Genomic DNA, 18,899 nt, shown 5'->3' with positions numbered 1-18,899 from the left:
ACAGGGCGGGTGGTGGAGAGGCCCAAGAACTTGGCCGTAGCCCAAGAGTCATTAAAGCTCTCCAGGGCGTTGTCTGCCTTGGCGCTGAACAAGCGGCGACCATCAAAGGGCATGTCCATAAGAGTAGCTTGGACATCACCTGAAAAACCAGTCGACCTCAGCCAGGCGTAGCGTCGAAGGGCTACCGACGTGGAAATCGTCCTGCCTAGCAAGTCGGCGGTGTCCAGTCCACAGCAAATGGTAAACTTTGCTACGTCTCTCCCCTTGGCAACTGCACGGGAGAGTACAGCGCTGGCCTCCTCCGGGTACTGGGGCAGCACTTGCGCCACCAAATCCCACATTGAGTGGGTGTACCAGCCCAACAGACATGCGGTGTTTACCGACCGCAGTCCCAAGCTGGGGGAAGAAAACATCTTCTTCCCAAGGTGGTCCAGCTTTTTGGATTCCCTATCTGGTGGAGCGTTAGGGAATGAGTCTTTGGACGTGGAGGCTTGGACCACCAAGCTCTCAGGGGAAGGGTGTTGGGAGAGGAAAGAGGGGTCCCCCAGTGCTGGGTGGTGGCGTCGGGCGATCATCCTATACACAGGAGCCTCGGTGTTTGGCCTGGACCAAGTGCCCAAAAGGATGTCAGTTAGGGCATCATTGAACGGAAGCAGGGGCTCCGAAGAGCTCGGAGCCGGTTGAAGCACCTCTGTCAGGTTGGTCCTGACCACCACCGTAGGTAGCTCAAGGTTGAGAGCCTCGGCCGCCCTACGCAACACCACTGCATAAGACGCTCCCTCCTCCGTAGCCACGGTAGGAGGAGAACACATGCCAAGGTCTGGGGAACTATCCAGTCCACTGGCATCCCTCAACTCCTCTCGCCAGTCCTGATCATAGTCTAACTGGTCAGTTAAAGGGTCTCCAGACCCCTTCCACCATCCTCTGGTTACCAATATGGCCTTAAAGAACCAAGGTGTAACAAGGGCACAAAAGTACCCGTTGGCGCCGGAACCGGCGTTGGTTGACGCAGGTCCGGCTTTGTGTCCATGTCAGGGTGGAGGCTGGGGTTGATACCGGCTAGGGACACAACCGGCATCGGCTGCGGAAGTGGTGCCGGTGGAGTCCACGCCGGGGAAGGTGTAGTCAAGTCGACTGGTGCCGATCCGGATCCAGGCCTGGATCCAAGGGGACCCTGCGGTTTCGGGCCCCAGCCGAATCCACGGGGCCGAAGGCACGCCGGCCGAGTCGGGCTGCCCAAAGATGGCATGCATCGCTTTGTAGAAACTCTGAAGCTGGGCAGGGGTCACACTGGGGCCCGGGAAGGGAGGGAAACCCAGAGTCGACCTAGCGAGTCGCAGGAGGGCACCACCCGCATCCTTCGTCGCGTTGGCCGATGGATGGGGAGAAGTCGAAGTGCGACGATGCTTCTTCGACTTCTTCTTGTGCTTTGACATACCGGAGGAGTGCGAAGACTTGGAAGAAGATTGGTGGTGATGGTGGCTCCGCGACCAGTCCCTTGACCTCCCATGCGACCGGGACCTCGAGCGGCGCAGAGCGGACTGCTGGGCCTTAAGAAGCTTTCGGGATCGCTCCCGGAAAAACTTCGGGTTCATGGTCCGGCAGTCGGAACACGACTTGGAGTCGTGGTCGGGTTCCAGACAGAACAGGCACACGAGGTGTGGATCCGTCACCCACATCAATTGTCGGCAGGACCCGAAAGCCTTAAAACTGGGCATCCCTGATGTGCACCAGGATTCAAAGACTCAAAAACGCTGTCACCAAAAGACGGCAAAAAGTCAGTAAGACAGTGACTGGAGGTAGTGCTTTTTTCGGATCTGCACTGGCTGGCGTGAAAAAAGAAAGAACTGACGTCAGCGCAGGGGTACTGCTGATGAAAAGTTCTCTGGATGCAGTCTGATGCCTGGGGGTAATTCTAAGGTAAGAAATCTATAACTGTCTCTTTCAGATAATAATTGTATAGAGAGAGGTGACAGTCCCACATACAACAGTGGTTCAACTTAAAAAGAAGGCTTGCCAGGGTAGGTGTTTTGTGATACAGCAAAACATTCAAGCAAACACCTGCATGTGTTTGAGTATGTGAATTCGTACATACGGTTGAAGGCTTGAGGTGGAGGGAAGAACTGCAGTCATTCTTCCTTTCAGTCCCACCTGAAGTGTGCATGCTTAAGGTGCCACAATACATTTTGATCAAAGAACGAGAAAGGGCATGCAAAAAGAATGGATCAGTAGGTAAAGTGATGGTGGGAGAAGTTTTATTCAGACCACTCTTTCTAGTTGCAACATAAAACTAAAACGCTAATCAAAGAAAACTCTTAACGCTTCCACAAGTTTAAAATAAATAAAGACAAAATAGTAATAGGCTATCATGTGTATATATTTGTACTCAATGTACACCAATGCAGCTCCGTAAAGCACTCTGTTAACCACTTTGGATCTGGTACGTGCTATACAAAAATGCAAAATAAATAAACAAACCCCCTTCATGCTAGTCACATGTGGGCAAACTCCAGCAAAGGGCAGTGGACAAGGAGAATTTTAGCTCCCAATATCAACAGCAAGTAATACTTCGAGTAATACTATTTCTTTCCATATACGGTCCAGACAAGAGTAACATGGTTGCAAAGACAGCAAGGCCATCCGTCCCCTATCCTTTCGCGGCCACTGCAGTCACCAGGCAGCCACTTCCTCTGGCTCAGGACTGCTAGCCACCTAACTGAGCATCTTGTGGCGGTCAAACATAGTCTTCCTCTGCTCCTGCACCTGCTGCTTCCACCGCTGCTGGGCGCCTTCCACTCTCTCCAGTACCGTGTTGGCCCGGGCGGTGGCATCTGCAGCAGCTGCCATTACCCGGGTTTCCTAGAATAATAAAAGGCAATTAAATGTTAAAGATAGAGTGGTCAATAATAAAGCTTTGGTAGACCTGAGTCAGAGTGAAGGTTCCCTATCTAACTCCTGATGGATATCAGGGGACATAGCAACAAGGGAGATAGGAACAGCTCTTGCACTGCTAGGCATTGCATGTGTGACAGCAAAGATTACAAATAAAGGAATCACAATCGTCATGAATGCACAGCAAAGATCTTAAGGGAAAGTGTGTGGTTTAGAAGCCCAATTGCCCAAGCAATTTTACAGTTCTCGGCTACTCTGGTGGGGATGTGCTTCAGCTAACATCGCAGTAACAGATCATATTCTTTTATCAAAAAAAGTAATGTCAGGTTGTTCAACGTTCAGTGGCACCTCTGCTTTTTTCCGCAAAAATTAACCACCAGAGGTTCTCTCTGCAGAACAAAAATGCAGTTGCCTTTACAAACAGGGAGCTAGCTATCTCTACTTGTTTGGGCTATTGATGATTTTCCTACTCAGTCACGACACACATCATGCAACAGAAGACCTGCTCTAAGTAAGAGGGGCTGTCAGATACACTGACGCCAGGGATTCAGTGGTGGATGGGCCATCAGTCAAAACTAAATTTAACACGAAAAACAGACATATGCCTGTTGGAAGCCCTTTTCCTCACACCCACACATACCCGCATTCCCATAATTTATGGTCTGCCTAAGACCCATAAGGACCAATATGATCCACCTTTGAGGCCTATTGTTTCAACTATTGGCTCGGCCACGGAACCATTATCTAAATATCTCGATAAGTTCCTTCAGCCAATTGTGGGTAATCTGTTATCATATGTGAAGGATACTGGGCATTTTATTTCCAAGATTGAAGGCCTTGATTATGACTCTGAGCGAGAGATTCTGGTAACCCTTGATGTTGAATCGCTTTATTCTAATATTCCCCAGCTGGAGGCCTGTAGGGTAGTAAGTAACATCATTGCTTCTGATCAATCTCTATCTAATGGCACTTTTTTGATTCAATGCCTCGAGATTGTTTTAGAAGAAAACTTTTTCAAATTCGATGGGCAACTTTATCAGCAAGTGCAAGGAGTAAGCATGGGGGCGGCCTGTGCCCCAAGCATCGCCTGTCTATACATGGGCGACTATGAGAAAATCAACATCTTCAATATGATTGCTCCTTTCTTTGAGAATGTCCGACACTGGTCGCGCTATATTGATGATGTTTTTTTCATCTGGACTGGCGACCAACCATCTCTAAATGACTATATTGAATGGTTGAATGTGGCTGATAATAATATCAGGTTCACTGCCCATTCCAGTACCGTAAAACTGGAGTTTCTCGATGTCTGGGTGGAACACCATGACTGTAAGCTCATGGTGTCTCTATACACGAAACCCACCGCTAGAAACACACTGCTTCATTTTGAAAGCTTCCATCCTAGAAGTCACGAGGATGGGATCCCCTTCAGCCAGTTTCTGCGTCTACGTAGAAATTGTACTTCTATTAAGGATTATCTCAGCAATGCGGAAATCATGAAGCTGAAATTTATCAACAGAGGGTACCCACCCAGGATGGTGAGAGATGCCTCAAAAAGGGCGCGTTTCTATAACCGTGACTCTATGTTCCAAACCAAACCTCAGGAACAAGCAGACAAACTTGTTTGTGTCACCAAGCATTCTCCATTTAACAATAAGATCAGACAAATCATCAATACAGAGTGGCATTTGTTGAATTTAGGTGAACAAACATCTCCTATGCTAAAACCAGTTTTTGCGTTTCGCAGGAATAAAAATCTCAGGAATCTTTTGGTGAGAGCAAAAGATTCGGACCAGAAAACCTTTTTGCAAAAATCCATTGAGGGTTCCTCTCCTGTTAGAGGTAATCATAAATGTGGCACATGCCATGCATGTGCTAATGCTATTGTTGGCGCTTCCATCTGCATCAATGGCTTTACTGCTGAATTGAGTGAGATGACCAATTGCAGGACATCTAATTGTGTCTATGCTATACAATGTCCCTGTTTATTCACCTATGTAGGTGAAACCTCTAGAGAGGTCAGGGTTCGGATTGGGGAGCACAAATCTAATATCAGACGGTCCAAACATACAGCCCCCCTTGTTGGCCATTGGATCGAAAAAAATCATAAAGATGATGAGCTACGTTGGACCATTCTTGAAAAAATTCGCCCTCAGAAGGGGTCCAACTCAGACAACATACGCAAAAAACGCACGTTTTTTTGGATTTTTGTCCTCAACACCAAGGACAGGGGCCTGAATGAATCCCTTCAATGGGAGAATACATTCTTGTAGGATTTCCTTATAGTTTCTGCATTTTTCCATGCTTTGCTCTATATCTTTGGCCTCTTCGAGACATCTTCTGTAGATATATTCCTTTTGTGTTATGTGTGACAGCGCCTTTAGTTCTGTCTTTTGTTACAACTTTCATTCGTTTGCTTTAGTGATATTTTTTCATATATATGCGTTTTTTCTTAATTTTCTATTAGGTCTCTGTTCATTATTGGTCCTTCTTTTCCCATTTTTTCTTTTCATTTCTTTCCTTCTATATTTGTTATATCGAGGTCTTTTTTATTTTATTTTCTATTTTATTTTACTATGGCTTGATTCTTGACTTTGTCGTGTCTTTTTCGTTGTATATTTTTGCTCTGGCCCTTTTATTTTTACTATGGCTTGACTTCTGGCCAATCCGTATCTTTAACACGCCCCTAATTGACTTTCGCATGATTGGAGGATTTAAATAGCCTGGTTCGGGCGGGCCCTCCCTCGCAAGCGATCGTTTACCTCGGACGCTTCTGCCTAGACGTCGTTTGATTGTTCCGGACGCTACGCTGATTTCTCAAGGTATTTTGTTTTGAAGCTCTTCCTGGCCCCTATTTTCTTTTAAGGAATCAATATTTTGGCCCGTTTCTCTGAGAGTAACTTTCCCCCTAAACACATCTTTTCTCTCTCTATAGCGCTATGCCATATTTAAAACTCTACTGTTTTCCGCTTGTTTCAGCATATACAAAGCTCACTGCTGATCCGGTCTGAACTTATACCCGCAAGCTGACGATTTTGCTGCATTTTTGTGTCTTGCCTCGATACTAGGTGAGCCGAGTACCCATTTGGTTTTTGTTTTATTTTCTGTTTTTTGCTCGATACTTTTGTTGCAATTTTGCGCGTTATCGCGAACTATGGTGTTATGTAGTATTAAGACAGCTTGCAACAGTCCTCCTTTATTTCCTTCTTTTCGTTTTTGTTTGTTCCCTCTCTGCATCAGATTTGAACCCGCTGGGAGGATCCCTCTCCCTACAAAGATTGAATCCTGGCCCATGGGCCCCCTGCTGCCCATTAACCTCGAAGCTTTCTGGTTCTTCATTGTATTTAGGTAATTTGCGTTCTTTCCTTCCTATACCAGTAGCATTTGGATATTTAATTTTAGTTTAGCTTGGTTTAATGTTTGTTGCTGTTTATTTATTTGTCCTCTTCTGATGTATACTTATTTAGGTTTCTCAAATTTTTTTTTGATTAGAATGACTTTTTTGTTTCGTGGTGATACATCGGTCTGGAAGTAATTGCGCTGAACAGTCCTCCTTTTATCGATACAGGTAATTACATTTCTGAGACTTAATCTATGACAGAGAGCGACATTTTGTTTTCGTGCGATGATTGTCTTGTTTTCTTTCTTTGTTTATTGCTGAACACATGTTTAATGTCCATCTCTTTTTTTTTTTCTATCTTTCTTTATTTCTTGTTTTTCTTCATATTATCTCTTCTGGCTCTTGGTGCTTATGAATAATAATAATAATTTTTTATACATAAAATAATCCTTATCCTTATTGGTTTGGCTTAGTGACACTCTTTTGCTATATATATATATATATATATATGCACATATATACATATTTTATCTTTTTCTTTTGTGTTCCAGGTCCCGTTTCTATTTATGCTGTTTTGTTACGCCCTGAAGAAGGTGGTACTCCTTATTAGAAGTTGTCGCACCGAAACGCGCATCGGCGTTTTGAACAGGGCCCCACCCTTTCTCTTTATTGGATCAAACATAAAAACTGTGTCCCTCAGAAACCCTTGATACCATAATTTGTCTATATATATTTATATATACATCTGTTTTTTGAGCAATTCTTTATTGAGATTGTTTTTCCTGAGTGCTGTCAGTTTGCACTAGCATGAACAGTGCATGTGTGTGATTTTGTATGAATGTCTTTTTTGGATGTGAATGAATGTATGTGTGATTAGCCTTCTTTTTCTTATTGGGATCCTGTCCTCTTTTTCCTTTTTGTATAGAATTCATTAAATGTATAAAATATGACTTGTATATTTTGAAATAACAAAACTAGCGAAATAAAATTATATATACAAAAAAAAGAAGATATATATGTGTATATATATTCTGTGTTCGTTTCTATCAGAGTGTCTCTAGCTTGTATTTAAATTCATGATACATTGTACTTTCTCAAATATAAAGGGTAGAGTATGGTTCTTCGTGTTTAATTTATCTTTTCCCCTGAATCTCTACCTATATTAGACTTCTAGGGGTCCCCTTTGCTTATTGGTTCATCAGTCAAAACTATCCAACAGTGGAGGCTCTGAGGCCAAAAGCCTAGCAGTGGAACTACAATTTTAGCAGGGTGAATCACGGATTTGCAGATCGCCCTGTACGCAGAACACTAAGTGACAACCTTAATGTCTAGCTATCTATCAGTCACAATCTATTCAGATGAAGTCAATATGAACTACTAGTGACAGAACTGGAAAGCTGCGCGTAATACAGGGGATCCTTTTTTGAGTGACAGACTAGTTATATGGTTAAATTAATGAACACTTACAAAGAAATGTAATATGTAGTCGCTTACTCTTACTTGTTTAGCTTATACTAGGTTAGCCCATTAACAAGAAGTCTTTCCTTTTATTTTGTTTTCATTTTCTTTGCAAGATTTTTGTGTAAACTCCTATTTACTCAGAAATGCAACCAATCTGCAAAACAGAAGAGACATTAGCAGTGCCTAATTTGAGCCATTGGTTTCAGGTGCTCGGACCAGCACTTAATTGTCAACACCGGCACTTATGACAGAGCACCACGTAGTGGGGCTGTTTGTCTAGTTTAGCGATAAGCACAACAACAGTTGTCTATTAATTCAATGCACATTAAAATAATTCATAATTGCTACCCAAGCTATTCTTACAGCTTTGGTGCCTGGACTTGTCCGAACTGTCACAGTTGTAGGAGTGTGATGGTAAGTAGTTGTGTTACTACTGTGATGGTAAGTAGTTGTGTTAGTACTGTCATTGGCAGTTCTTGTATGGGCAATGGTAGCTGTAGTGGACTCCTGCCAATGGCCCTGACACTTATCATTTTACAAACTGAGCACTGGACATCAGAGAAGGAAAGAAAATGTAGTGCCTACAGAATCCACATCGATCGTAATGAGGCACAATTAACAATAGCAAATGCATTGCTGTACCACAAATGTCAAGTAAACTTTACATTTTCGATTTCTTTTAACGTGTTAATTTGCAAATCGATTGGAATGATATACCGCCCAAAACCAAGCATTCAACTAACATGAGATCTAAAGTCATATCAGGTCAGTCCCAAAATCACTTCACTGGTACCGCTGCAAACAAAAATGGGGTACACACAGATACATGGTTCACGTACATAAAATATATCTTCCAGTGTACAGCCACCCATCCACTTCGGATTTTGGGAAGATTGAAGCAAGGTAAATACATACATATACTCTACACCACACCTTACCCGCATGCTCTAACTGATCTCATGATAGAGCAAAATCACCAGTGTTCTTGGCCAATCAGGGTAACACAATTCACTAGCAGACTGATGATAATCGATTCTCATAAACTTATCAACCAACAACTATGTTAACTGGATTATACTGACATACTGTCATTTATGTCATGAAGTCAAGAGCCTAAATGAAACCAAGCCTTACCCCAAACTGTGTCCATCTGCATGCCAACTCCTTCGAACCAGCACAGGACTGAGAGTAGCTTAACAATATGATCATGGATGATTCACTTCATAGTTCTTGGCAAATGTAGTCCCAGGGACGCATTATCAAATTAAAACCTCACGTTCATAGCATGCGTTAAAAAAAGCAGCATGTTATTAGCTATTCTATTGCAGCATAAATCTTTACCATTCAGAAACAGAACAGACTTTAGAATCTGCACATTCTGCCTGCTGCTACCTCACTCAAAAACAAAAAGAAGGATGACCAAATTACTTTCACCCCGAAAGAAGTACACTCACTTCCCTTCAAGGCTGCAACATCTGCAAGACCTGATGCACCATTCAGGAGGCAGTAACTCTCAACCTGCCACCCAACCCAACAAGCATTTACAATGCAATAGGTCTCGAATTACTGAAAGTTTGAGCTTTTGGTGTTGCAATATTATTAGCAACGCCAATAGCTCAAACATTCATTAATGCGAGACCTATTGCATTGCAAATGCTTGTTTAAAATGTGCGTGTTAATGCCTATAAGTTGGTGAAACAGAGTCATTTACATAATTATTTATGTTAAAACACGTGGCTTTTGTCCTCTGGCAACTTCTGTGTGTCTTGTTGTTTTCCAGTAGCTTTATTTGTCCACGGAGAGAGAGAAAGATACTTAAAAATATATATGTTTTTAACGAATCGCAGTTGTGTCAGCGAGATGCAACCTATATTAAGTAGCACTAGTGAATATATACCAGACAGAAAACAGTGCGTCCTCACCACGCCCCCTTGTTCACTGCCTACGACATATCTGTTTTCGTTTTTAGGTCGAGGACCGTCCGGTCTGCCGAAGGCAGAACCGGAAGTCGGAGATTTAATGTTTTGGAAAAGAGGGGCTTGAACCCGCCCCTCTTCTCCCCTCTTCTCCATTGGCTGGCCTCTTGAATGCTGGCCAGCCATTGGAGAAGAGGCTTTGTCACTCCGAACAGGCCCCGACCTTTTCGGATTTGGGGGCGTGTTTTTTCGTTACTTTTCTAATTATCTCCTCCAGCCAATGGCAAGAGGAGAACACGCCCCTGAATCCGAAACCGCCACTGCGTTTCTCCGAGGCATTTCTGCTTTGCCTCGGAGAAAGGCGGTGGTGTTGATGGCATCATCCCCTGCTCCTCGATCTAAACACGGTCCCTCCAGGGGCCCTTCAGATGCCCTTGTTAATGCTTGTACACAGCAAAACAAAACAAAATTAAATAACTGATAATAGGTTCCTGTCGGCCCGGGTAACGCATTTCTCCGCCCACCTCTTGCGCCACGTTCTCCGTGTTCTCATGAACTCCCTTCCTTCGGTTTCCCTTGCGCACTGGACACAGTTAAGCTGTGCGCAGGGACTAGAGGCGCAGATGTTCGTCCGCAGCGCGCTCCCTTACAGACCTGCAATGCTGGGCTCCCAGCAGCTGTGCGGCCATTTGCCGCCCAAAGTGGCGGTGTAAGGCAGGAGCCAAGCATGAATATTCATGAAGCGGAGGAGGCCGCGTGTGCGTGTCTCTGCGCGCGAGGACTGGGGGTGTTGGCACACAGGAGAGACAGCTGCACCAGCCTCTATAACACACACGCAGAGCGCGGGGGCCGCAGCTGTCGCTGCACGGACGCGAGCTCTCAAGCCGGGGTAGGCAAACAGGCGGAGCGACAGACGGCTGCCATACCGGCCAGCCGGTTGCTTGAACATGCGCACGGCGCTCCAGGAACTACTCTACGTTTTTATAAAAAAAAGAAATACAGTTTACTCTTTTTGAAGAACTACGCTGACTCAGCCATTTTTTTTGCGTTTGAGGTGTCTAAAGGTAATATACACATACAACTTTAAATGTAACCTAATGAATGCAGACAGGACAAGTCGTAAACAGCAATTACCTCTGTTTTCCGACTTATGCCGTCAAAAGTTCTTTCATGAGCCTGCTGGACTACTCTGTGTGACGTCTATGTTCTAGGAGGAAGTAACCCTGTATTCTCCAGTGTTGGAATTTAAGGGTTACAGGCAGGGCTTTAAGTGGGATGAAAGATTGGGCGTGGGGAGGGGGGGGGGGGTCTCAAAGGGGCGTCGTCAATGTAAGCAAGGGCGTAGCTTAATATACGTAAGCTAAACAGCTGTGCTTAGAATAGTGTGCCGCCCAACTTGCATTTTGATGATTTATTGCTAATCTCGTCACAGGTGCTGGAAGGTTTGTGGAAGCCACTGTGTGTGTGGCTCTGTGTATGTGGCTCTGTGTGTGTGGCTCTGTGTGTGTGGCTCTATGCGCGGTGGCTCTGTCTGTGTGTGGGTAATTGTGTGTGTAGGTGGCTCTGTGGGTGGCTCTATTTGTGTGTGGGTTGCTTTATGTGAGTGGCTCTGTGTGTGTGGGTGGCTCTGTGTGTGGGTGGCTGTGTGTGTGTGGCTCTGTGAGTGCAAATGCAAAAGGTCTCGCATTGGAGAGTGATTAAGCTATTGACATTGTAAATAACAATGCCGTTTCTTTAAATGTTTTAAAAACAAAAACAAAAATAATGTCATGAGCAATGCCAATAGCTCTAACTTTACCAATGCCGAGACCATTGCATTGTAAATGCTTGTTTATTTTCTCGGTGAGCAACTTCGAAGGTTGCAAAATGTCACGGGCGTTAAAACAAAGCATCATTTAACTAAGCAAAACGAGCGCGCAGAGTAAAAAAAGGTAACTTGGTGAATCTTCCTTAACCCCAGTATTTTCCTGGTTGTTCTCTTAGAGCTGCACTGACGTCACAACCTAAAGCCCTAGTGCATGCAACCCGTTGTTATTTCAAATGGTCATTCACACTCAGTACCCAGGAATGAGTAATTTGTTTGAGCGAGTTAACACTCACCGCTGACATCTGTTGTGATACGAAGGCCACGACTCTGATTGTGCCACTAGATGTACTGTCATAAAACAACATAAAAATCGATATTTATAATACCATGTTGATGCAGACCTCTCAAGCTGTCCCAAGTTGTGCGTAAGCTGTTGACCAAGAGGCATTTTTTCTGTCTTCTGCTAATTGTAATTCCGGTAGTTTTTAAGTTACCATTAAAGCCTCAACGTCGCAAGTACCATCATCTGAAGAAATAACGATGATAGAAGCAAATATATCTGACTTGAAAAAGTACAAGATGTCACAGTTTTATAACTCTTAGAACTCCCTTCTTACTAGTACCCTGCTCCACACTTCTCGTTTTATGGACCTCTGACAGATAAAGGGCTTTTCTGGCCAACTGGGAATCAAACCTAGACACATACATAACTCAGCATCCGACATATGAACCTTAAGTTCTTAACTATACTACACATTCCACTAAATGACAAAATTGTGTATTCATAGTTTTATTGGAGAGGATGTGGCCTTATGGCCAGAGCTGCCGACTTTGGAGCTGTTGGACCAGTTTCGAGCTTCGGCGTTGGCTCAACATCCTGTGATTCTAGCTAAATCACTCAATCTCCGCATGCCTACCAAAAAACAAGAGGCCGTTGCCGGAATAGAGAGTGGAAGCCTCGCCAGGTACCGTGCTGCCGCCATGATCGAACTGCCAAAGACGGGCCGCATTACTCCTAGCCTGTCTCATTTACTGCTACTCGGGATGGGACAGGCTGGGGATGGGACAGGCAGGGGCTGGACATTGAGGGCCAGGCCGCTGTCAGAGCAGCAGGGCAGAGGCATACCCTGGTCCTGTGGCACAGGAGCCTTGCCCGCCCGAGGCTGAAAACACGCACAATGTTACTGCGGAAGCCTACCTCGCTCAAGAGCCAGCAGAAGTCACGAGATAAAATGTAATTGATATTACAGAGGCATTAACAGTTCTAGAGTTCAGCACAGGGCTTACATAAAAAGAAACATTTTACTGCAGCACAATCTAACAAAATTCACAAGGGGGCACCAGAAAGTGTCCCGGTTTGCAGAAGTAAGTGTCAACCCATGTCCCGAGGTGCTCCTACACACAGTCATCCGATATTCTCTATGGGGTCAAGCGGCAGTGGCCATAGACAGTGAAATGACAAATCAATGTGGCTATAGTAACCTACAAACAGAAAAGTTAAAGCAGGAACAAGAACGGATCAGAATAAGAAATTTTAAAAATAGTGAGGCTGAGACTAAGCTAGTACATACGCGGTGTACTATATCGATATACTCCAAATACTGGAGAAACAGACTTCAGTGCTACCAATAAGCTCAGATCAATAAATCCTCAATGACATGGAGAATGCCGCAGTTAACAGAAGCGGGCTGGAAGGAGCGGTGAAGGTTTCCGGTTTAGATCCGAGTTGCAAACATTCAGTTTTCGACCCACCGAGGTTTAAGAAACGTGGGCTATTCATGTCCCAGCACGCTGACGGCAAGCTTGGAAATCTTAAAATCTGAAGGAAACTGAGTGCCTTCTAGATAAGAGTGGAGAAGGGCAGCAAGTCACTAAATCCATTTAATAAGAAAAAGACACCTAATGTGACAGAGCGACAGATACCTTGAAGGACCACAAGTAAATACTCTTCGCTAACAAGTGGCAATGAATATGTGAACCGCAGCGTCTTGAATCCTCGGTGAAGCGACATTTCGCCCTCCCTCTCCGAGTAGTATTGTTAATGTCCGACGTGTGGTTTAGGGTTGCAGTATTCCCAGTGAATTCGACCATTAGCAGCTGTAAGAATGTGTTTGGGGCCAGTGCGTATTTGCTTGGGTTTTTCTGCCGTCCCACTTGGATGGCCTCGCCTGCAAAAGGTTTCTTGTCTTTATGGGGGCATGTGTTTGGCCCCATAAAGATAAGAAACCTTTTGCGACGAACGCAAAGCAGGCGAGGCCGTCCAAATGGGACGGCTCAGAAAGCCGAGCAAAGACGTCACCGACACCTCTTTTCCAATGGCTGGCCACCGTTTAGCATAAACGGTGACGCCGGCTAATGGAAAAGAGGGGCGGGGCTTAATGCCCCTTACAGAAAATACCACATCTCATTAAATCTCGCCAGCAAGACTGCGCATGCGCGCAACCTACGCCAGGCGAGACCTAAAAACTAACCAGCTAAATCAGCTCAGATGACCAATAAGGGTGGGCGACAAATTCCGTTCCGATCGCGGAATTTGCGACATATTGGCATTTTCGCGTTCCGCGCAGAACGCGAAAATGTCAGAACTTCCGCGATCCGCGGCGGAACGGAAATATGCAGGGCAGGATTCATTCTGGCACGATGCTCCTGTCACTAAACCTTAACAGGAAGCACTTACAGATATAAATAAAGCAGGTGCCCGAGTTGAAGCTCAAAGACAGAACATTATTGGGGAGAAATTGAAGAGGCACACAAACATTTCTGGAAGACAGTCTTTAAATTTCCATCTGCTTAGAATGTTCCCCAGTTTCTGTTTACTTTGCACCACTATATTTGTGACCTATGCTGTGGTCAGCAGCAAGATGAAGAGGCCACAGCCATATGTGCCTTATGTAATTGATGTAGGTAATTAAAATGTCCATCAAGGTATCACTGACCACGACCATCACAAATTTCACAGTGATATATTCAATATACCACTAAAAACCAAATAATGATGAAAGAAACATATATAAAAAGACATCTATGGAAACAAAGATTAATACAAATAAGGGGCCCGATTCACAAAGTTAAACTTAGACGTTTGGTCTAAACTCACATGAAACGTTTAAGTTTACAACTTTGGGAATTCACAAAGGGCATTTACGAGTAGTAACTTTATGTCCACACTCGAAGCGGAGATCCAGCCGAGTGTGGATGTAAGGATAGTACTCGAATATGCCCTTTGTGAATTCCTAAAGTCGTAAACATTTGGTCTAAGTTTTGACCAAACGTCCAAGTATACCTTTGTGAATCTGGGCCAATATTTGTACTGCAGAATCTTAAGGACGATAATTGTTTAACCAATAAACTAATATTCCTATTTGCTCAGTGAGAAAAGTAAATACATGGTGCTATTGAAAAAAACACAAACCTGAAAAAGCAAACAAAATCAAGGCGTCCAACTATATGTCAATTCATTGCAGAGGGTGGAAATATTTATAAAGTCCACAGAAATCAATTCACAGCGGTCATCATCAAAAATGGTTTCAGGAACGTCATAAGGACTGTATATTTCAACAACGTTTCAATCCTACGAATGTTATGCAGTCATCATCAGGAGAAGAAGAACAGTGTGAGCACTTGCAGGAGTCTATGTCACTAAAACTTTGCTGAAAGGTAATGAAGACAGGAACCAAAGCACAAGGTACACGGTGGATCTCAATTGAACAATAATAGTAAAATATACACTGGTGAGCTTGAGACCAATCATGCGCACCAGAGAAAAGGAGGTGGAGCAGCTGATGAAGGGATTATATTTATGTGAATCTAATCTCCGAATGCAGAGGCCAATGCTCGAGCTCATGGACACAAACACAAAAATCAAGGAGGACGATTTACACCAAATTCATTCAGAACCAAGGGGGTAATTCAGAGGTCCCAAAAATTGGCAATAGGGCTAGTTGGAACCACCACTAAAAGGCGATCCACAGCCATCGAGAGAAGATAAAAAAGTACAATCCCAAATAGGAAGGTAAAGAAGGGGCTTTGGTGTAATCCGATCCTTTTCATGAAGGTTTGTTCCCTTGCTCAGTTTCTCAAAGACATTTGGCAAGGCTGTCCTATAATCACCTCAAATTAGACCCACTCTAAATAGAGCAACTGCTGATCTTCCCAGTTCAATCTTAGCTTGATATACTACATATGCAGATTTGCAAACTATCCATTATTAAATGTGCAAAATCTATGGGCTTTATGCAAGACAAAAAACTGACTCCATACACAAACACAATAGTAACACTGTGGCTAAAGGTGAACATTCCAAGTTAGGCTTGTTCTGAAGGTAAAAGCTTTATCCATAAGGATTTTAAAACTGTGACTAGATTATGGCAATTCTTAATTATAGAGCGACTTAAGAGCCGTCAAGTATCTCTTTTGGCAGCCCTACTCATTGCAGCTGGACTTGAATGAATAGACAAATGAATGATAAGACTTGTAGAGAATGAGAGCTGCTCCAAGGAGTACCCAGGTGGAGTCAAAAAAAGACTTAAGACATACAGCAGGCATTCTAAACTAACCCATATCAAAAAGCCTAGTTTTTAGACCTTTCCTGAAAGCACCTTGTTACAGGTGCATTGCAGGCTCAGGAGAAGATTCCAAGCCTTTGAAGCCACAATAAAGAAGAAGTACGCTACCATCCTAGCAGTGGCGGCTGGTGACATTTGAAAGTGGTGCGGCGTAAAATTTTTGCCGTACTGCACTATGGTGACCGAGCGTAGCGAGCATGCCCAAACTACTTAGGGAGGTTCTCCCCCTGAGAAAATTTTGACAAAAAGAGTGGACAAATGGTGCATTTTCAAGCAAACTTGAGGAAGCAGTAAGATTAATAAAGCAGTACGATTGAATCATTTATTATTTACTCAGATTCCAAGATACAGATTAAACTAATTGATGTGTTTAAGACGAATGTATAACGTTACAACGCAAACATTTACAACGCATGCCTTTACAACACAGTTTTTACATCGCAACATCCATTACAACACATGATTTTACATCGCCAGCCATCACAACTCATTTTAGAAACTAAATTTACAACGCATCCCATTACAACGCATACCATTACAGCGCATACCATTACAATGCATATTACTTTTAGGGCAAAAGTAGGGTAAGTGTTGGATAGTGTAGGGGTAAAAATGACTATTCCCACTCCAGTGAGTGCAACAGTAGGGTAAGTGTTGGATATTGTAGGGGTAAAAATTACTATTCCCACTCCAGTGAGTGCAACAGTAGGGTAAGTGTTGGATAGTGTAGGGGTCAAAATTACTATTCCCCATTACTTACCTTATATTGCGTTGTAATGGCATGCGTTGTAGTAACATGCATTGTAATGACATGCTTTGTAGTGACATGCAATGTCATGGTTGCGTTGTAATGGCATGTGATGTAAAGGATATTGCGTTGTAATGACTCCGTTGTAAATGTAGTGCGATGTAATGACTGCGTTGCAAAGGTTGTTTCCCATTTAAGACACACTTCGGAGGAACAAGTTAGGAAGGTACTGATGGATAAAGCCCAGAAGAGTTAGGGAAATAGACAGCAGACACTGAATACCATATATCTACAATCAACTGTCACCTGATCCCACCGTACATTACATTACCCTGTCAATTAAAACCTTTATCAAATTGAGAGCTTCTGGGGTGCTAGGTCTCTGGCATTATCTGTGAGAAGAATTTGCAGACCACCTAATAAGTAAATAATTATAGCAGGCCTAACAACCTAAGCATCCCAAACCAGCCATATATTAATTCACAGCACCTAAACTTATGGGTCAGGTTTGCAGTTGACATCACTCCGCAGTTTTACCATTCCCGTTTAAACTCCTAAAATAGTTTCAGAAGCTCATGAGTTTCTTTATCTCAATTCGTTTATATAGTCATGCTCGTCATGACACTTTTCGGCCACATACCACAACTTTGCTCACATACTGAGTCGCCATTTTGAGAGCGCTTTTAAAGTGCACATGATATTATTGCCATAACCATTAACAGAATACCATGACAGCAATGACCTGAGCAAATCATAAAATACATGTAAAATCAATTTTCTAATGAACAATTTTACTTATACGCTCCAATTACCAATGGCCTGAATATAAATTCATTCAAATATTACGATATACCATAGTTCACACACAAATGTAATCAAATTAATTAGTCTTGCCTAAACAGGCACACAAATTTCACAAACACCTGAAAACTGAAATTTCATCGTATGTACTACAATTCATCCATTTGGATTGAATCGTAAAATGTCATTGAGCACCTCAGCCAAGTGGGAATAATAATCACAGCCCGACGGCGTTCAGATGAATTACCAAGTTTCTGCATAACTCTGTAGTTGTGTACATCAAATACAGAGGTTCGAAACAGGAATAATGATAAGTAGTGCACCGCATTAACATTTTCAGCTCCATGACTGCGAGTGAACTGGTGCAGGATCCCATGCAGAAGCAATCAGTCACATAAAAGAAAAGTACACAAAAATATCAAATGCAGAAGGACACATAGTCACACAAACCATGGAGTACGAAACTGTACACATATTCAGAACATGTCATCATGCAAATGTCCCAGAAGAAAATTCTTAAGGTATGCCATGGAAAGGTCTCGGCATGACAGTCTCACAACTCAACAGGCAAGTTCTCACTCCAGTCACAGCTCGCAATTTTTAGGTCTCGGCTCGAAGGCTGCGCTTGCACCGTCTCGCTCCGAGAGTTAATGTTTCAGAGTGGGGCTTTAACACGCCCCTTTTTTTTACCTCTTCTCCATTGGCTGGCCTCTTAAATGATGGTCAGCCATTGGAGAAGAGGTTTGTCTCTCCAAACAAGCCCCGTCTTTTTCGGATTCGGGGGCGTGTTTTTTCGAATCTTTCTCTCCTCTGGAATGTAAACATTCCAGCCAATGGCAAGAGGAGAGAAAGAAAAACACGCCCCCGAATCCGAAAACGCCGCTGCGTTTCTCCGAGGCATTTCTGCTTGACCTCGGAGAAAGGCGGTGGTGTTAATGGCGTCCTCTCCCCCTGCTGTCGGCTCCTCAATGCGTCACGTCGCAGCTTGCACAGGTATTAGCATATAATAGTTCTGGGCGTTGCGTGTCGGTAACTCCTATCATGGGCCCAATAGCAGTCTAGCGTTCACAATATCGCACTCTCCCGCAGGATGCACGCCGCAGCATGAGCGGTAAGCCCGGTTCTTGATTTGCCCTTCACAATTCCTTCCTGTAGTGTGAGCAGCAGCAGCACACACGGCACTTTCTAGTGCTTGAGCTGGAACCCACGCTCACCCTGTGCTCCGTCTCCACTCTGGATTTTGGTGAAGTTGCAGTGTGCGCGCGCAGCGTGTTTTCTAGCTCTGTTTCCTGCTCCCTACCATTTGAGCCCAGCGCAGGATGTTACGTTCAGTCTCCGTCTTGAGCTGCCTGACTCGGCCCCGCCCTCC

At 43.9% G+C, this 18,899-nt stretch overlaps 1 protein-coding gene across 1 annotated transcript in view; it reads right to left on the bottom strand.

Annotated features, from left to right (window-relative positions):
• Window positions 1-2,326: 2,326 nt before the first annotated feature.
• TMEM9 (transmembrane protein 9) overlaps window positions 2,327-18,899 on the bottom strand; it is a 168,385-nt gene continuing 151,812 nt past the window's right edge. The window contains exon 4 of the mRNA XM_085643220.1: window positions 2,327-2,859. Within this exon, the coding sequence (XP_085499346.1) occupies window positions 2,713-2,859 (147 nt within the window). The 3' untranslated portion in view covers window positions 2,327-2,712. The remainder of the gene's footprint in view (window positions 2,860-18,899) is intronic.

The sequence above is a fragment of the Triturus cristatus genome, chromosome 1_1 (assembly GCF_964204655.1).
Source record: "Triturus cristatus chromosome 1_1, aTriCri1.1, whole genome shotgun sequence".
NCBI lineage: Eukaryota > Metazoa > Chordata > Amphibia > Caudata > Salamandridae > Triturus > Triturus cristatus.
The sequence above is the reverse complement of the archived record's forward strand: the minus strand, read 5'-3'. Positions and strand labels throughout refer to the sequence as shown.